Source organism: Ischnura elegans, chromosome 8, assembly GCF_921293095.1.
Source record: "Ischnura elegans chromosome 8, ioIscEleg1.1, whole genome shotgun sequence".
NCBI lineage: Eukaryota > Metazoa > Arthropoda > Insecta > Odonata > Coenagrionidae > Ischnura > Ischnura elegans.
In genome coordinates, this window is record NC_060253.1 from 87,059,379 (window position 1) to 87,080,718 (window position 21,340).

Genomic DNA, 21,340 nt, shown 5'->3' on the forward strand with positions numbered 1-21,340 from the left:
TCGTGGTTGGATGAAAGAAGAAGATAAATTACGATCATTTGTTGATCAAGTGGATGACGAAATAGGACTTGATAGAAAAAAGGCCAGATTGAGTGCTGCTGGTGATGTGGATGAATGTTTGTTTACGTGGTTTGTTCAGAAGCGCAGTGAAGGTGTTCCATTATCCGGTCCACTTTTACAAGCACAAGCAATTAAATTAAATAAACAAATAGGTGGTGCTCACGATTTTGTTGCTTCTGCTGGCTGGCTATCGAGGTGGAAAATTCGCCACGGGATAGCGCAAGTTAACATGCAAGGAGAATCGCGTTCCAGTGACAGTGTAGCAGCTAGAGAATTCTGTGGGACTTTACGCAAGATGATTGATGAGGGTGAGTACACTGAAGAGCAATTGTATAACTGCGATGAAACCGCTCTCTATTACAGATTGCTTCCAACAAAATCACTTGGTATTAAGAAGTCGGGAAATAAATCCGGAATAAAAATGAGCAAAGAAAGAGTGACTTTATTACTATGCGCGAACAAATCAGGAAGTCACAAGTTAAAACCTTTGTGTATTGGTAAAAATCGAAGTCCTCGGTGCTTCAAGCACGTTAATATGACAGCACTACCCATAAATTACAAAAACAGTCAGAATGCCTGGATGACGAGACATTTTTTTATCTTGGTTCAATGAAGATTTTGTTCCATCGGTTAAGAGCCACTTAAGATCAAAAAAGTTAGAAGAGAAGGCACTAATTCTGTTAGATAACTGTCCGGCCCATCCGTCTTCTGAGCTTTTGATATCCAGGGATGGTAAAATAGTGGCTTCATTTTTACCAAAAAATACGACAGCTCCTATTCAGCCCATGGATCAAGGGATAATCAGAGCATTTAAAGCCCACTATCGGCGGGAATTGCTCACTAGTGTCATAAAATTCAGAACTGGAGGTACAAGAATATCTGAAAAGTCACCCTGAAGAATATGGCTTATAATATTGGATTGGCATGGAAGAAAATAACTTGAGCTACAATCCTAAATTGCTGGTCAAAGTGCGAGTATACAGCGGGCGATAGCATGGAAGGCGAAGACGAGTTTATGGGTTTCACGGAAGAGGACGCACGTGAAGCTTCAGATGTTCTTTCTAATAAACTATTTGTGAGTGATCTCGAGGCCTGGGTTCGCAAAGACGAGGAAACTCCTGCATCTGCTTATAAGAGCGACGAAGAAATTGTGGCTGCAGTCCAGAGCCGCGCAAAAACAGCTGCATCATCGGAAGATCAGAGCGAGAATGAAGAAGACGAATGTGAGGTCGAGATGCCAAAAATTGGCCATTTATTACATAATATAAGTGAATTGATGAATTGGTTGGAGGGACAAAGTGATTGCGATAGTATTCATCTGTTGCACTTGCAAAGCATAAAAAATTACGTGACAAAGAAACGCCATCAACTATCGCGGCAAAAGAAAATATCCGAGTATTTTAGTAAATCCCGTTAAAGTAGAGCGTCTAAATCATAAAATAAATACAGTGAAACCTCGATATAACGACACCCCACGGTGCACTAATAAACACTCGCTATAGCGAATTGTCGCTTTACCGGAGGTGGAGCAAATAATAGCCAATATACCTGTTGCGAACAGATATACAGGAACAGGAGTGGTGCGGCGACAGATAAACATCTATCCGATAAACGTAAGCATAAACCCAGACGAAAGGCGATGTTTTTTGGCATCACTAAATTTCCTTACTCAAATAACGACTAACTATTCAAACAATTTATAAGCGCCGCACTGAATAAAAATCATGCAAAGCATTGTTTCGTCAATCATTATATTTATCGAACGACAGTTTACCACATAAATTTGAGACTGAGCACTCCATTAACTTCATTTGTAACAGATCGCTAGCAATTACAGAGGTTAAGGAGTCTTCATGAAAGTCTTCCGGCGGTGAAACCCTCGCTATGGCGAGAGCCAACGCCGAAAGGGTCTCGTAAAAACGAATTTTTTAACATGCTTATTATAGGGTCAATTGACGGTGCATCGGCTATCTCTCGTAATAGCGGGGGTCTCGCTATAGCCCGTACTCGCTTTAACGAGGTTCCACTGTATTTTAATAATGTATTAAGCAAATAAATTGGCTATAAAAATTACCATTAAGGGTTTTTTTATTGCTTCCCACGCAGTTTCCCGTAATAACGCGGTTGTCCGATAACGCGGGTGTAAACTATGTCCCCCTAGACCCGCGTTATAACCGAATTTTACTGTACTTAAATTGGTATGGGTACGATGAAACCAAGTTGTATCCTCAGTTTTCTACCAAATATTTACAATATCACAACTCTCATTGTGGGTCAATACCATGTGCTATTGCTTGTGATTTTCCAGTTGATATACTTTCTTGCTCAAAAAATTTCCAACCCCCAGACCCACGAAATGCTTCATAAAAGGGTTCTATTGTACACAAAAAAATGGTTTATGGTGCCGCAGCAGCAATTTACTTGCCTCACATCCAATGCAACAGGTAAATCCCTAATTTCTCTGGGATTCAAAAATGGTGAGCCCAGAAGTCTATTTCGGGTCCTCATGAAGGCAGGACACTAGCTCTAAAACATGAATTGTTGTTTTCGTGTTCCTCACACCTTCAAAATTCTACCCTTTCAGTAACTCTCAGACAGTGTGTCTCATTACCCAGTAGTGACCTGTTATCAAACAGACTATCGTTCTGATATGGCTTCTCTTCAATTAAAGAAGTCTCTTTGTGAGCTCTGGTTTTGGCCCTCCAAAGAGGAGTTTCACTGGCTTTAGCCCTCTAGTTTCTTGCCAGAGCTATGGGTGTTGAGCTAGGCTCAGTTCTGATCTAGGCTGATCCAGTAGACAAAGGTTATAGGGACAAATACTCCTGCATGAAAGACTGTGGTATATCTTACAAGTAATACTGCTAATTTAACGTTGAGGAAGCCACAGAGGTTACAGCCCTGCTTTGTCGTCCTTCCTGGAACCATCAGTGAAAAATGTATGGGCTCCTGGGTGGAGAATTTTATTCCTTTCGTAGGCCCAACTCCCTCTTTCAGATAAACGGGTTTTGTAGTGTAGAATATGAGTCAAGTGATGGCAACAGGAACAACTCCCTTCAAACCCAGTTCCACAGCTATCAACAGTCTTAAATACAACTACCATCATACCCATATTATGACTCTCATTACCTAAATACTCTCATCATTTTGACAGACAATCTGACAATTACATCCTATGCAAGAGATCACAAAATGCATACCTTGACCGCTTTCTGAGAGGTATCGGTGGTTCCCTCGATGACGCTACTCTTTGCACAGCCAGTCTTTTCTTTTTCAGAAACTGCAAATGGTGATGCTGAGGACGGGGTGGAGAGGATGACGATGATGATGAAGAACAAGGAATTGGAACATACTTCCTTTTGAGACCTGATACAGATGCCACCACTGACATGGGCGGAGAATAAGAATGTCTCTTTGTGGCAGCAGGTGCTCCTTTCCTTGGAGAAAGCTGAGAGGAGCTATGTGGAATTCTAGCATACTGCCCTTGAGTGTAACTCCCAGAGGATATACTAAGAATAACATTTCAGGAAATAAAAGAAATACAAAAAATTACCAATGAAACTAATAAACAATAGAAAACAATGCAATGACTATACATACACTGATTTTAACATTGACTTGATCATAGCTACTGATTAAACGTAACATACAAAACAGCTCTCTACATACTAAGTTACACATCTATGAAAAGTCTTAAATACACAACCGGTAGGCAATTCTTAGGCAAGTTTTGAATTTACAAATTTTAACCCGAAACTCAATAATAAAAGGCAGGTAAAATTACCATAAAAACATCTAACCGACTAGAATACGTAGAAAATTTTTAAACATTAACTGCGGTGGCAAATTTTACCTTCCTGGAGGGTGCCTAACTTCACTGCCTCGTCCGCGTGAACTTCCGACGCTGCTCCTGGAATTCGCGCCTCTTGGTATCACTCGCCGCCTTCGGTCATCAGTTGGAGATGACCTGCCTCTTCGAGAAGTACCATGAATTCCAAAAGATGGGGATCTTTGAGAAGAAGCCCGTGATCGAGGTGAGAGTGGGGAAGACCGGCGGCTTGGGGAACGCGATGGCATTATTTCCGCTTACAACTGCCAAAAGGTAACATGAAGGAAGAGAAAACATTACTAAGAAGTCATAAATGAGGGCAAATATGGGTAATCAGTTTATATAATATAGCTGGTAGATGCGATGACATTCTTCGAACTCGTTGTCAGTCCACCCCAAATATTAGTCACTTGAGAGGTACCAATACGATACCCCTTCTCTTAAGTTGTAAACAATAGAAAGCTCAAACCCACTGGATCATTATTTGAGAAAAGGAAAGTTTATTTCACACATTATCTGAGAATAGAGTCCACAACATGTGAAAACGTAAGTAAACAACCATTAAATGCAAACAGGAAATAATTTACACAGAATGAAAACATTTTCCTCGGCCACTAAAAACACTACTATGGCGAGCAATTACGTCACATGCAGAAGTTTCTTTAACAATTGGAGGGCAATAAATAGTTCCTTTCTCGTAACCCATGTGGAATTCTTCGAGGTAATCACTCGCGAAGATACACAGCAAACATCAAAAGTTAGAATTTTCATGCACACAGTAATGCTAAATAAACGAGCGCTCTGCGAGAAAGGGCTGTTTACATCACATGTGAGTAAATAAGTAGTCTCGGGTAATGATAAAAAACGGAAAATTTCAACAAAAACTTACACTAAAATCCCTTGAAAGATGCAATCCGAAAATGGTTGCCGACTTTGCTTAATCGATAGTAACGATATCCGGAATCGATAATGTTGTTGCTCGTCCAATCGTAGCTTCCTCATCATTTGTAGCGGCGGCTTGAAGCGAAAATGTTCATAATATTTAATATTTTAAATAATAAAAATTTTAATTTTAATTTAAAAAATGATATTTTTCCCAAATCAGTATTTCAATTTTTGTATGACGCCAAGTCTCGTGAAGCCCCTCCCGCCAAGAAGGACAGTGCACGATGGGCGCCCTCGAGGCGCAGTATTTGGATTAGATACCTCCACAGTGATTAATCACAGAGTAATGTATGGCATAACCGTTTATTTGTGATACAAATAATTTCCTGAAAAATAAAAGAGGGCAAAGAAAGTTTTTGTTGCAAAGTATCTCTTATTTAAAATCTATGAATTACAAGAAATTTATCCAAGTGGAAAAATTCAGGATTTATTCCCAATGAAAAATATTTATAAACCTGTATAAAATTTGTATACATTTTTATACATTGCCATTACAATTGTATAAGAATGCATACAAATTCTATACAGGTTTATACAAATTTTCATAGGGGATGCTATAGTTTCTGGCTTAAATTAGGAGGTTGTCAAATTCATAATTAATTCAGGATTTATGTTAGGCACCTCCATGGAATAGAGAGACTGTCTTATAGTCCACCTTGTATATTTGGAACGGAGTTCACCACCAAAATTATTTTTTAGGAAACAGCCAGGGCCACTGAGGGCAAGGGTGGGCCCTGGATTAAAGCACAACACCAATATTAATACTCATCTAGTCCATCTGCCGACTAAAATATCTGACTCTCTGAGGCCTAAATCCTCTGCTCACCCAAAAAAAATAAATAGATATTTTCACCCCCTCCCCATCCTCTTGGCAGGTCATGGGCGTAGCTCTCACCTATGCTGTATAAAAGAAGGTAAAGAATATTTTTGTAAATAATAAGTATGTCTCATTTAAAATCTAGCGTATAAAGGAACTATATCCAAGTGGGAGAGTACTGGATGTAGGTTAGCAAGGATCCTTGCTAACCTACAAGCAAGCATTCAAGCAACCTACAAGCAAGCAAGGATTCTTCGAAGAATCCATGGTTTAAGTCAGTAGCAGATACAGAAGAAACTCAAGAGGGGGGGGGGCACGAAATATATCTTGAGTTGTCTTTACTTTTATCATACGTAATAAAAAATTATCAAGTCACAGGCAGAGCATAGGAAAATTTAATTTAAAGTTATTACACACATGTAAAATACAATGCCAACTTATAATATAAAAAAGTTACAATTGTGGTTTTGCAATGTTCGCCAATACGGGTGGATCCGCAAGGGGGGGAGGGGCACGTGACCCCTGAAGTCCCATCTGTATCTGCCACAAGAAAGCAGGAATGGGCACGAAGTAGTGACAGATCCATGTTAGGGACAAGGGGGGGCTAAGAAGGGGGTAACTTCCCAGCTGTAGTGGGGATCTGAACAAAATTACGATTCTATCTAGCATAAATTGGATACCCAAGAGGGGGCTATAGCTCCCATATTAGACCCTCTGGATCTGCCACTGGATTGTAACATACCAAAAGCTTGTAAAATAGGCCCTAATTTTAGTGCTAATTTGTATTTCAATTTGTTAAAGTAGATGAATATGTTTGTAAAATATAACTGAATACCTTTGTAAAAATTGGTAACCTCCAAAATTTTCAATTTTATCTAGTTTGTGTTTCGACCCAATGAGGGGGGTTTGCCCCATCCCATAGATCCACCACTGCCACCGAGGGCTATGTTGGCTCCCAGGATAAAGCAGTACACTTACATTGGAAATTTGATCCTCTGCTGCCTAAAGGATCTGGACCTTTAAGGCCTAGATCACGGATATCTTAACACTCTGCCATTACCCGAAGCAGGTTGAGGGCCATCCACCACCTCAGCTGTACCGATTCACATTGGTCCTCAGTATTGCATAAAGCAACTGTGTTGTTAAACAGCAATATGCAAATACATGTGGCCAATTAATCAGCTAGATTACCAAAGCTATTTGATTTTTAGCATAACTGATCGGTGACGTGTTGAACTTAAAATTTCCTTGAATACATATCCTTTTTACAAATCAAATCCAAAGACTAAAACCTAACTCTATCAATTTTTGTTACATCCATGTCTAACTTTGTGCATTGTATTTTCAAATGATATTTAATACCTCATTGATTCTAGAGTTATCTAGTCAATTTTGAATCATATGTATCTTAAATCAAACTTTACATTCTATGACACCTTTATACAGATCCTGTATGGCAAATATCCTAATCTCTGCATATTATAAGAGCAACCATAATCTGCTCTCTGCCTTTTAAATGAGAAGGAAAGTAACTGCACGACTTCAGCCATTATCTCGAAATTCTATCCTTGTCATTTCCACATTGAGTATTCAGAGCGAGTGTCTTCCCTAATTACTAGTGAATCCCTCAATTATGAACTTTTGTAAACATCGTCAGAACCCCTAAAAATGTTCGTAAAGATCAGAAGCAGGGGTGGACTAGCTCCTCATTTACAGTCTTATCTGCTCTTATTACACTGGGTAGTGGCGGTGTTTGTTACATGCAGGCTAATGCTGCCGAAAGGAAAAAAAAAGGGCTTTCCTCATCACACCAAGCGAAGCATCTTTTGTGTAGCAAAAGAGCTTGGGTATTCATACACCAATAGGCTCTTATGCACACAGAACTTGCTCTGTTTCAACCCAAACATGTTATTTTATCTCACATAAAGAAATTTGAGGTTTTCCTTATTTCTCTGCCTCAAGGAAAGGCTACTGATTTATTGTGGAATATATGGATTGGATAGGTCAAAACTAAATGAGAGAATAAAAGTAATTGTTACAATTGGATTCAAATCAACTATGCATATGCCTGATATGGAAAAGAAAAAAAATTACTCGAATTAGGATACACAACATGAAAATTTTTCATAGATGGTGGGCTATCATGACAATAATATAATAAAACTACTGAGGGGTAATTCATGGCACTACCTTCCAAGAAAAAAATATTTCCAAGGAAACTTGAGAAATGAAAATTTCAGTAACGTTGACTTAGACTCATAACTTCAGGACTCGTCATACACCACCAATGGCATCTCAATATTTTAATGAAGCCTATGATTTAATTACATGAAAATCATATTTAAAACCGAGCCATATTTTTCAGCTTTGCGCAAGATTACCACAGGTCAAACAATCATTATTCATATGTACTTCAAATACACATACATAACAGAAATTCCATTGATGATAATTTATTAAACTGTTAAATTCATCGATAAGTTGCAGCATCAGACAGCTTGGTGTTCACATGTACCAACATCTGTAGTCAATCTGTAAACTTTATTTCTAATAGGCCATCAAAAAGAAAAAAAAAAGGTTTAGTCATCTCATGAAGCCAAAGAAGTTCATTGAGAAGTTACAGGATTCCAGAGCATATTGCACAGCTTGCATCGAGATCAATGTAGAGTTTATAAACCAGTTGGCTTCAAAACTTACAATAAAAGTAACTCAGAACTTGGAATATTTTATTCATATTTCCTGCACTTAGAATCAAAAAATTGAGCTTTAATATAAAAAAGGAAAGCAGCATTTTTTTATAAATAACATTTGAAATTTTGAAAATTAAGAATAAACAACTCATTGAAGAGACCACATGTTTCGGAAGAAAACTGCTCAATGACAAATGTGCCACAGGAATTTTAACAATTCTCACTTCAGTTCACACACTTATGTCCAATTATGCTCCAAGATACAGAACAGTGTTACACCCTTTCACTTAAAAACCACTGTGTCCAACATTGCTCCGAGGCACTGGACAATATTGGTACTCATGAGAACATCAACCTTTTCTTCAAGATGACGCTTGGGATCTTGCTTCCCAACGTTTTTGATTGCCAACTGTTCAGGGGTCATTTTCTCTTCTTCCTCCAAGGCCTTAAAGAACAAGAAACATAGGAATTACAACTCACAACCAATTTTGCTTGAATAAATTTTGTCTCACACTAGTTTTCATCCCTCTTTTGAACATACATACATAATTAATTAGTGATATAGTTAAAAAAAACCATGTTTTATACTGGAAACCATTAGAGGTTATGGAAATAAGGAGAATTTATATAAAAAAAACAAAGAATATAGATGAAGAGCAAGCTTAGAGGAGTAACACAGTGACAGATTTATTCCACAAAGTACATATATAAAAGGCAATCTACAATGGGGTTCCATAAGTTCAGCAAAGATCTTACATTGTCAAAGTTTGGGGAGCTAGTAAAAATGGTGCAATCAATACATCGAATGTATGGGATGGCAACAGATGAAAACAAAGCAATATATATCATATTTAAATAAATGATGGTAGCACTTATCCACAAAAGTGTTGCCATCTTTTATTCAAATATGCCAAACTTCCACCATATTACGCCTGTATCTATTAAACTTATTGACAATATATCAATGAAACAAATTCTTATTCAAATCATACATTCTTTAACTCTGAGACACATAAGCTAAAATAAAGGAGGTGAAATTATCTCATAGACATGTTGCTGGAGATTGTTACAGGTAAGTATCACAAGTACATATGCACATGAAAAACGGACACATTCATGGCAGTTATTGCCTTCGCATGCACATCTCTTCGGTTTCATCCTTTTTTGTGACCACCTTGTCACTCATGGTGACACTCCCTTCATTTCTACTTCAATATTGTCATCCAATGGCACAGGGATGTTATGAATCTCACGGCCCTAGTGATTTCCTACAGCATACTGTGGTATACTCTCCTCTTCCTCCTCACTTCCTTCATGTCATGGGCAAGCAATTCAGGTTTTTTTTCACATCATTTTCCTCTCTTGCCTTCGATGGGAATTGTATTTCATTAAAAAGTGTCCCTCCTAATAATCACATCATGCATTTATTGATAAAAATACTTTATAACAATCGTACAATGTTATATAATTGCTAACCATCCTTTGTGTTTTCATCATAACCAATCATGACACATCTATGGTTTTTTAAAATCAATTTTCCCTCAACTTATCTGAGGTCTAAAACCCTACATCCATATGCCCTCATACACTCATAATCTCTCAAGTCTTAGAGTAATATTCTCAATGGGGACCTGGAATCCCAAGACTTGGCAGGGAGTTCTGTTTCTGTAGCCAGCAGCTGCAGACATGGCCTCAGTCACCCCTCTCCTATATTTCTGCTTACACTAAGGTATATTCTTCTTGTGGATAATGCTGGGTTGGTTCAGATATTGGTCAAGCTCCTTATTTGCATACTCTGCCCCAAAGTCTCACCTAATTATTGCTTGTCTTTCACCAGATAGAGCCTTCGTCTTTGTCCTGTACTTGAACATTTTGCCAATGCTTAACCCTTGGTCTTCATTGGTATTACAGACACATGTTTTGAGTAGTCATCCGTGAATATGATAGTGCATTGTGCTCCTCCATATGATGGTGGGTCAAACTTTCCCATTAAATCGATATGGATCAACTCAAGGGTCCTGCTTGCTCTCGAATTGCTGGCAGTGGGCTTCCTAGTCAACTACCCTGGTACAGATGCTGAACATCCTTGGCTGTCTTCTTTATTTATTTCACTCAGCACATGAACCTTTCTTATAATGCCCTTACTCTCATCACCAGGCCTCTTGTGCCAAATTTCCAAGGACTTTGATTGCAGAACACACTTTCTGGCCATGTTGGTATATTTACCTCCTACTACATACATTTACATGTACCGCTTTCTGAATCTTACTAATTCAACTATGTACATAAATATCCTTTCAGCACTAATGCCCGACATATCTGGCAGACCTGGGAGATGAAGGCTGGAGATATCCATCGCAGATTTTCCTACGCAGTCAAACGAAAGCTGTAAATATCCACCTCCTTGCTCTCACCCTTTTATGAAGGTTGCGGGTATGGCCTTAGTTTTGGGACCCAATGCAGTGGGGCTTACGCGTCACCCTCGAAATCCAGGAGCAGGTACCTGGACCCCTCGTCTCATATTTCCCCTCTTTGTGGGTCAAGGGTCAAACAATTGCTTATTCAGTCATTTTGCACAGTAAATATTTGTTCCTTTCTCAAAAAATATAAACTAAGAATTGAATTCTTTGTCTTTTGAGTAGCATTTATAAATTTTAAACGAAATTCTACCATAAATATTAACTTATATATCGATTTCATGTGTGAAATATTATGTGAATAAACAGCTCTACAGCTATGTGAATGTTCATGAATGATCCAAGATTCTAGCAATAGTATAAGAATATGTATATACATGTTTGGAGCCACACTTAAAATTTTGGATACCTCTTATAAATCTTTACTACTGCATCTATTGAGACCATGATTCATCATTAAGAAATGTTTTCACATGAAAATATCTGTCGAAGCAATTTTATTTAAGCTAAGTTTCGCTCATTGCGAGCAATTTTAATATAAGAATAAATATTTCACTCCATTTCAATTTTAAGTATGATAGAGCCAAAAAGCCCAATCATGCTCAAAAAATGATAAAATAACATTTTCATAGAAATAGCTAGGCATAAACAATCAGTATTAATTAAATACAAGCAAAGACTGGGAAATACATAAGAAACCCAAGAAATGTATTGATAATGATGACCAAAAAGACTAATTGCTACCATGCACACTTCATTATAAATTACATAGAAATAACAGATTACATAGAAAGAGAGAATACATACCTTGTTATAATTCCTAGCGAGATCCAACATATCTGATACAGTTTTCTCATTGATTCGACAGTGCTCTGAATAGTCAGCGAGGGTTAGGCCATCCATCCATGATTTTTTGTGCAGATTTAGGAGCATTTTCTGCTCCAATTCATTTTTACGATAATTAATACTGATGGAGTAATAGTGTCGGTTGAGGCCATGGATAAGTGCCTACAGAACGAAAAAATGGCATTAACCTGTAGTTAAGTATAATAAGCATAATATATCAAATATATAGCATAATATAGCAAAATAAGTATAATATAATATCCACTGGGGAGAAACTGCCCAACTTGGAAGAACAAGAGGCTATTGGGACCGTATAACTAAAGAAGCCGTGGAGATCCGTCTTCACTCCAACAACATCAATAGAGATCGAGGACTGCAGCTAAGTAGCGCTTGGAACCTGGCATTAAATAGGACGAGGAAGGAGGAAAAATCCCGGACCAATCAGAGACCACCTAGGTGAAGGAGGAGGGTATAAATATCGAAACACCGCGACATCGGCATCATCAGCCCTGAGGATGTTGGGAAAGTCACCCAACGAAACGTTGGCCTACACCATGCAGACCCTGACCCAGTTGGAAACCCGAGAAGCTTTCATCCACGCTATTCACCGGGAAAAGCTCAGATTCTTCAGTATTTAACTACTTCATATTACAACCTATCATTGAAGTCACTTCCACCTAGGACATATTCATCACAGCAAAACTAAATTCATACATACCTGGACGGAGGGCTTCTGTAAGTGGCCAAGATTTGAAGTAGTTTGCCTTGGCTCTTGGCCTAGCACCATCATGTTAGGGTTGATTAAACGGAATGCATCTATTACCACTTTTCCTAGAATATAGAACAAAAGACTCTTGTCAATTATTTTCTGCATAATAAATGAGTTCCATGCAGTTCATGGAAAGCTGAAAAATGAATAAATGCTTTCAATACATAACAATCAACCAAAAAATATGAATAATAATAATAATAGGAATTCAAACCTTAGAACATGATACCATCCACTGAGTTCACTTTTAAGAAATTTTAAAAAGAAAATTAAACTTCATAGATTCTGTGGATACATATAGCCTCTTAAAGAACTTTGAACTGTTCCAAAACTTACACTTACATTGAGTTAATCATCAGGAAAAGCTTGCAAGGTTCAATTACTCTTATCATGAAACTTCACCAAGCTCATAGAAAAAGTAATTCAGTCATCAACAAGGGAAACCATCAAAATTTTGAAAAATCAAAAATCAAGAGCATAAAGCAAGAACCACCACAGGAGGGACAGCTTCCACCTTCTTGAAAATAATATACAAAACACTTTTACAATTTCTTCACAAATTATTGAAAGTTTGTATCATTAACCCTTTCTCTATGATTGACGAAAATATGCAGCAGGACATTTCTTGACCCGGGAGATGAAAGCAGCAAATTTTCGTCGGAGATTTTCTACCTAGATGAACGAATGCCGAATATATGTTTCCTTGTTCTCCCCCTTTTGTGATGGTTGTGGGTTTGCGAAGTCTAAGTTTCGGGACCCAACAAAGTGGGACTCAGGCTGAACCCTCAAAATCCGGGAGCAGGTACCCTGACCCATCGTCTTATACTACCCCTCTTAGTGGTCATTCAATTGTTCATTCAGTCAGTTTTCGAAATAAATAATTGTTCTTTTCTCAAAAACATAAACCAAGAATTGAATTCTTTGTCTTTTGAGCAGCGTTTACAATTTTTAAACGAAATTCTATGATAAATATTAACTTATATCAGTATAAACATCAACATGGAAATTGTTGCTGCATTAAATGCATTAATATTGGTGGTAGAGGTTCTTTCAAAATTTAACAATTCTCAGAATAAAACAAGGAATTGAATTCGAAGTCAGCAATTTACGTGCAAGCAACAGTTATCCATATAGCTAATTCACATAAACAAAGCATGATTGACCGGGAACCAATGCCGCTGGTAGGGTTATAAACCCTGAAAGGAGGGAGCCCAACTACCCTCAGAGTCCGCTATAATGCGGATTGCCCGCTAGGAAGGGTAAAAAAAGGTTGGTGCTGAGAGTGTGTGATTATCTGCAAGACCCTTCTTTACTGATGTCCTGCAAAAATGCTCCCTACGGAGGGGACGGAAAAGTCTCTTTGGGCTCAGTTCAGCAGTCACGCCAAGGAGAGAACTCAACAATCTCAAATGGGTTAACGCTAAAAATTTCCATAACCAATTTTTAGCTAGTTTCTAATCAATTTTTACATAAATTTTGCTTTTAAGCGCATATAAAAAAACAGAAACAGCAATTGAGCTACAGGCTTCCCCTAAAGTCATATGAAAATACACATTACGCATTGAAATAAACACGAACTTCAAGTCTTTATCTAACAATCCAATAGTAACGTAAAATGGTTTGAAAATCAGCTAAATAAATAGAACAAAACAGTAACCCTCAGATAAAACAGTGAATAACTCATTACGTGATCGCTCGCTGGAGCCTTGTAGCCTAAATCTACTTCTTCTGGGAATTAATAGGGTTATGTTCTGAGGTTATTTTGTCATTTATAAATGCATTGCAAAAAATGTACATGGTTGATGCTGACTTTGATAAAATAACTCAATAGCCCACTATTTACATCAATCAGACACCATTCAGACTCAATGATCCGAGATTTTAAAGAGCTGTGCACTTCAATCTCATTCTTTCCACAGTTGTTTAGGATTATTTGCAGAATTGCAATGCATTAATACCAAGAAGCATTTTTTCACTTGCTGTCATCTTGGATAACTTCTTCAAGTGATGTAAAATAAAATGTACAAACTTGAAGACAAATGCCAAAATTTATCTTTCTTATTCCCCAAAATAAGATTTCAGCTTTAACTCTAATTCCATTCTTATAGTTTACATATTTGAATCTCACCTCAAAATTAAGGACCAATTTTTGCCTGTGCTGTCACCTTGAATTAATTCACGAAAATAAAAGATACATTCACTCTTTAGCGATGAAATTAAAGGTATATGTACTCATTGACCTGAACTTTATTTAAATTATATGCTTCAAAATAGGCCTCTTTAAACAGTTTTTAGAAATCTCCGAGAGTGGTATGAAGTGAAGAAGACTTTCTATGGAAGAGAAGACCAATATTTAGATGGTCACGGATTTTGGCATGAAGACGACGAAAGCTGCAAAAGAGTATGACATTCAGCCATCAATACTGTCAACTATTCTAGCCCACCAGATGGAAATTGTTAATGCTGCATACTAGGGGCCTATCTGAATACACCTCATAACCAATATCAATGAGGACTTGGATCCAGTCCTTCAACCGGCCTGGCAATACCGTGAAATCAGCTGAATATGCCGAATTACAGCAGTATAAAATTGTAACTAAAATAATATGTAAATATGTGAACAGTAAGCGATGTTAAATATTATTTTTATTATTATATTTACCCTTTACGCTCTGAATAGGGTCAACAACAACGGCCACAGCCCTATCAGAGAGAGCTTCGAAGCTCTGCTGAGTGTTGATATCCACACCAGAGAGCCAGCATCCAAAACCAGGGTGGGAATGATACCATCCAACCACCATTTCTGGCCGACCTGTCTGCTTCAGCATGTCCAACATTTTTGCTTGAAAAACTGGATCAACTGCTTCAACACTGACTCCCTAGCAAAAGAAAAAAATATAAATTATGGGAAATATGAAAGTTAAACAAGTATAAAATTTATTAAAAGAAAAGTATGTACCATGTAAACTGCAAAGGGGAGCAGAGGAGGGATATCAATAGATGTTTCTGGGGAGATGTGGAGGAACAGTTACATAATGAACAAAACACGGAAAATGTATACGTCAGAGAAATTGTACAATTTATAAAAAATGGTAACACCATATTTTCACTTGCTCAGTATGCAAATAAAAATGATGGACTTCAAAAACATGCATTCACCATGCGGGGTACAAACAATCCCAATATATTTAAGCTATTTACATAACTGCACTAGTGGTCCAAAAGGAAAGGTGCTTTTATATTTAGCATTACTTCGAAAAGTCACAACTCCTGCTGACCTAAGTGACAATGTATGTGAGATTATATTGATATCTATACCCTCAACCTCTTAAGGAACTGTAAAAAAAGACTAGGAAAACATTCACTCCATATGATTTTTGATCAAATAATTACCCATCTTCATTGAAGAACAAAAGCAGGTGAAATTGATACAAGATTTGATCTCAATTCTGTGAATTATGATCAACAAGAGGTTGGTAAAAACAACCAGGGATTTACTCATTGGAGTCCAAGTGTATCAAAGGTGTGTTCTATCCGATGAAAAGAGGCAAATAAATTTTTTCATTAGAGAACCTTTCTCTCTCTCTCTTGTGTACTAAAAAAATCTTACAAGGTCTTTTTAAGACTAGACAGTAAATACAGTATATTCCGTTTAATGGGTCCACCGGTTACTTGGGGCAGATCTTGAAGAACAGAACCCAATAGAGGAATATCCTAGAGTATTCTCCGCTTAATTGGGACAGCATGCCGCTTTATTGGGCCATGAGTCGGCGACATTGACTCTATACTCGCGACGACATTAAATTTTTTTGTTTTCAGAATACTATTTTTTATATTTTCCTCCTTTGATTTACTCTTATTTTTTTTACAAATGATCCTATTCTTGCCCTATTTTGAAATCTCTTATTGTTATTCTATCCGCAAGAGGATAGGACTTTTCTTTAATAGGACTTAGTAAAAGACATTCATTCAGCGTCGCCCGAGGCTGTGAAAAATATTTTAGCTAAATTGTTGTAATTATTTAAATTATAATAAAGTAACCAAACTCGCTGATTTATTAATGAAATAAATAGTTTAACAAACTTATGTTGCATTATAAACATTCTTTAGTCTTCTACCTATCATTTCAACCTTGTTTATGCCCATATACAGGATAGTTAGCCTAATTGGGGCAGCCGCTTAATTGGGGCAGTGCACAAGTCCCGATATGTCCCAATTAACCGGAATATACTGTATACGAGAAATAACTTCAGGCTATACCCAGTGACGCCTTTCCATTTTGGAAATAAAAGTTGCACACTTGGTGTTCTCAACAATAACTTTGAAACCACTGTAACTTGCATAGTTTGATTCCTTCTAAGCATTACCAGAGCTCATCCCATCTAATCCCTAATGAGAATAGACAAAAATGATAGGTTACATCCCAAAACAGGAATTATCTGCTTAAAGTTGTAGTTTATTTATATTCATCACTTTGAAAGCAGCTCATTTAGGACCTTTAAAATCAGGGGAAATAACATGTAACAATGACTATCACACACACAACAAAAATAAATAAATAAAAATAAAAGTTTTAAAAGAGTTCTATACTGCAAACTTACAGTTCCTGACTGAGGCATGGCAAACACATCAATAACCCGCACAGTGTAGTCATCTACAAATTCACCCAGCATAAGACCCATGACCTCCATGGGAACTCCGGCACGTCCATGCTTAAGCATCTTCAGGAGAGCAAGTGAAGATACATAGACCTAAACGAAAAAAATGTTTGAGTAAAAATAGCATTAATACACTCCAAAGTTTACACTAGGGCAACGGTTCCCAAACTGGGGGTCGCGACCCCCAGGGGGGTCGCAGGCCGTTCGGAAAGGGGTCGCGAGATGTATACGAATAATAAAGTGAACTATGTACTTAAACTTAGACAACCATTTTTAGGGGGTCGCGGCTAAAACGTATGGGCTAAAATGGGTCGCAGAAAGAAAAAGTTTGGGAACCGCTGCACTAGGGTATTGCATTTAAAAAATTAGGTACCCCAGAACAATGCCTTTGTTGTTTTGGGGTTGCTGTAAATAGGGTATTTTGATCTGTAAAATCACATGGATTACAACAAAATAAATGTCTTTTGATAAACTGTACATAGCATTAACAGAAAGTAACTGTTCATTTTATCGACTGAATGAAGGTAATAGGAAACAAAATTTGACATTTAATTTAATCATCCAAACCATCGTGCGAAAAGAAACTTATTTTTAGACAAAATATGTAAAAAAAATTATCTGCACATAACATTCTGATTGATAATTGGGTACTATTTGCATTGTGTATAATGTAATTATTCAGTATACAACTAATGGAAGTACACTCTCTCCAAGTCTCTCTTTCACCCGAGACTTGCAAGTCAACCCTTAAGAGGATGTATTCCGATTGCAGAGATATAATCAACATTCTAAGATAGTGTAGTAAATGGGAATTAAAATAATAAAGTAGTGAAACAAAGACTAATTGATACATCTACATATTCAGTAAGAAATTGCTTATAACTTACAGCCACCATGCCCAATACATCACAATGAGCTCGTCCACGATTATTTTTTGACTATGTCAGCATTATAAATGTTCATACAGTGAATAATAAAAACTATGACTAAAAATTAATCTCCATTCTCCATGATATGGAGCCATCCATTTCCCACCGTCCAAATTCTATTTTTCAGTAATATAACAGACAAATTCAATGATGTTCCCCACAACCTCATCAAGCAGTCCACTCCAAAAACAAAAAAGGAAACAGAGAGCACTATAGCCAAAATAATACTTTTCTGATTTGGCAGAGGATGAACATACCTGTTCGGCTGTATCAATAGCAGGAGCATCAGAGGGTGGTGGAGCCTGACTCAACCCAGGCATTCCTCCACCGAGTCTCAGAAGACGATCCATCGCCTGAATTAAAGCAATAAAGTCCAAATTATTGACTTAAGCCTTTAATTAAGAACTTCCACCAACAAAAGCTACAAAATGATGGAAAAGCTAAAATGATTTTAACTATTAATGGCCATTGACTTATGGAAATTCACAATGAAGCACGGAGTTCCCAATACAAAGAAAAATTTAACCACTAACATTTAATATTACGTAAATTTTACTCATAAATAATATAAACCATGCTTCAGTAATCCCTTTTTCCACATCATACCAAGGCTCGCAATTTTGATTCTACAATTTTTAGTGACAGCAGGAAGGGCGACTACTTGAATTACCTATTTCCAAGCAAGGCAGGAATACTTAAGACGATGGAAACCCCGTAGCTTGAAATAAAAGCTTATAATGCGGGGAGTCAACCTTAAATATGCACTATTTCACCACACACATTAACTCCGCGACAAAAACTTGCAACCTCACAGCGGAACAAAAGCGGCCAATATGGCAGTCGGAAAATAACAATTGAATAGAGAAATTTATTCTGCGAAGTCATTTTCCATGTTTTGAATTTAAACGTGTCTGTCAGTGGTTATGTTAAGGACCTTAGGTTTTGGTCCGGAATTCAAGGCGATTGAAGAGGTGAGGTTAGTGATTTAAAGAATTTAAGGGTTATGAAGTTCATATTGTTTATAGGATACTCTTTATTTAGTGCTGATGGTTGCTAACGTTATGGAATGCATTTCATTAGCTTGAGGCAGTTGGCAGTGCTTCATATGTAGTAGAAATGGATTATTTCGACGTAGTCAATAACTTTGTGACTTCATTTCGGTCTTATTATTTAAATTAAGGAATATGCGAAGTATTATCTGCCTGAATGCAGGGCCGGATTTACCGTAAGGCAGAATAGGCACGTCCTCAGGGGCGTCGCAGTCCAAGAGGCGCCTTCTGTCACCTCATGTGAGTGGCTATGCTATTGTTCATTGTTAGGTAAATGTTTATTTGTAGGTAATTTTCTATCATAAAAATCTAATAAGCGTGACAAATGGCATCACGTTCCTTGAACTCAAGTTATTTAGGATCAACTAGAAGGATTTTTTTTCGAATTTTGATCCAACAATGCTAATTAGGGCTAACGTCCATATGATTTGACGTCAATCAAGGGCAGGTAAATGCTAGTATAAAATTGTGCAGGTAAGCTTTTATTGATAAGAGGAAATTTTTTTTAAAGGCCGCATTGTTGTAAAAAATTCCAAAATTGCATTTTTAACGAACACCATTATGATGGCGGCACCTTAAGTACACAACTGTTTTGGAACTGCAATAGTTACTCTGTGGCCTCGACGTTAGATTACACTTCTGGTCAATGGCAACAACCTTCCATTATACCATGCTATGCAACAACATTAACCTAATAGGATCTTGGTACCCATGCTGCCTCTAATGCCATTCACCCTTGAGGCCCCATTGAGTATGGTTAGATGAGTTGAAAGCTCATATTTTTTGGTTTGATGTTTTCAGGGAAAGGATAGTTTATAAGGGTTTCCTACATCCACTCTATTTTTCACTCCCGCAAGAAATATGGAGAGTGCGATAGCCTAGTGGGTAGAGTGCTTGATTGCTGATCGAGCATCTCATTTGAGGTCCTCAGTGTCCCCACACAAAATCCTTGAAGTGTGAGTTGGCCCAGGGAAAGGAAATGGCCTCATTACCTTGAATATGTGTAATTTACATACCTGTGACTTAGTGCAGAGTAAACTCTACCCCCACCTATCCAAACCAACCTTCAGACAGAATCACTGTGTGACAACCATTTCAACTATGCCAACAACCATCACATGGGCCTTCATCTTGCTTCTAGCTTTTCATTTAATCCAGCAAGGGTTGCTCCACAAGGAGTAATTGAGGATAACTCTTGCCAGTGAAGCTCTATGGCTCATTTGAACATGTTAAACTGTCATCTGCTACTAGGTTTTAGCTTAAGAGAAAGGTCATAAGAACCTAGTTATCATTTGTATTTTAAAAAGCTTAGGGGGCAGAGGCATGTCTGGCCTTTTTCTGTTGATAGGGGAATAATATATAAGACAATCTTCATCTTTAGGGACGGAGTACAGCTTCCTCCTTGTACATCTTCTGAGTGACCCCTTTGCCTACCATGGAATTCACTTTTTCAATTGTAGCTGCTTATGTGGATCTCGAGGATCACTCTTCCTAAACTTACTCTTAAATCATACCAGGAAGGAGCTTTCTGGTTGACTCTTGTTACAGTTTTACTGTTGAATGAAGTTGTTAGTGAAATCTTTATAGGATTTCCACAGGGTCCTCCATTTTTGATGTCATTTTGATAACCAACTTGTGTTTTTAGGTCTTAAGCTAGAAAAATTGGCAAAAATGGTAAAATTGACTCAGTGGGGAACCTCAATAAGATTTTATAAATATTTTGCGTTGGGGGAAGCACTGATCAAAGATGACTATATTGTTATTATTTTATTTTTTGTGTGGCAAGGGAAAATAGGCTGCTCAGTTATATAATTGGCATAGGTGTAAAATATCTTATTATGATGATGAGGCAGTCAAATAAATTGATAATTGAGCTTAGGAATTATATGGGGCATTAAGCTGTGCAATAAACTGCCTGCAGATCTCTTACATGTGAATGAAAAATTTGTTTAAATTGAAATAGAAAAGATTTTTACTGATCAGGATGTATATCTACCGATTTGATCGATAGATTTTTCTTCCTCATAGGAAAATCTACTAAAATTGGTAGCATATTAATTGCGTATAGCTTGGTTTCGTTAGTGGTAGGACCTGCCCGCCTTTGTGACGGTGCAGGATTCCTCGTCCCGTCCTTCCTTCCCCGTCCTTTCCTTGGAGGCGTCGTCGGGCTCCTATCGCGGCGGCGCCTCCTTCCTTGCTCCTTCCAGTCCTCCCCCTTCTGCGGTGCAGAGGTGATAAGCTAACGCTTCAGACCTCGGCCCAGGAGAGTAACCCCGCGAGCCCGCCCAAGGAGTTCGTATCCATTGATCAGGATGTATGCATTATTTAGTTGAT

The 21,340-nt window shown here is 37.7% G+C and overlaps 2 protein-coding genes across 5 annotated transcripts in view; both read right to left on the reverse strand.

The window, feature by feature from the left end:
* Nucleotides 1-4,862, reverse strand: part of LOC124164545 (serine/arginine repetitive matrix protein 1-like) — a 50,703-nt gene extending 45,841 nt beyond the window's left edge. For all 4 annotated transcript variants that reach the window (XM_046541914.1, XM_046541913.1, XM_046541912.1 and 1 more), the window contains exons 1-3: nt 4,776-4,862; nt 3,911-4,149; nt 3,258-3,566 (exon numbers count right to left, since the gene is read on the reverse strand). In XM_046541914.1, the coding sequence (XP_046397870.1) occupies nt 3,258-3,566; nt 3,911-4,134 (533 nt within the window). In that variant the 5' untranslated portion in view covers nt 4,135-4,149; nt 4,776-4,862. The remainder of the gene's footprint in view (nt 1-3,257; nt 3,567-3,910; nt 4,150-4,775) is intronic.
* A 3,498-nt stretch (nt 4,863-8,360) lies between these two features.
* LOC124163584 (26S proteasome non-ATPase regulatory subunit 14) lies at nt 8,361-18,805 on the reverse strand. The gene is made up of 7 exons (XM_046540577.1): nt 18,628-18,805; nt 18,215-18,310; nt 16,972-17,121; nt 15,033-15,249; nt 12,320-12,432; nt 11,563-11,763; nt 8,361-8,783 (listed from the first exon to the last, which is right to left on the reverse strand). The coding sequence occupies exons 2-7, from the start codon at nt 18,305-18,307 to the stop codon at nt 8,622-8,624; spliced, it is 936 nt and encodes a 311-aa protein (XP_046396533.1). The 5' UTR covers nt 18,308-18,310; nt 18,628-18,805; the 3' UTR covers nt 8,361-8,621.
* Nucleotides 18,806-21,340: the final 2,535 nt, after the last annotated feature.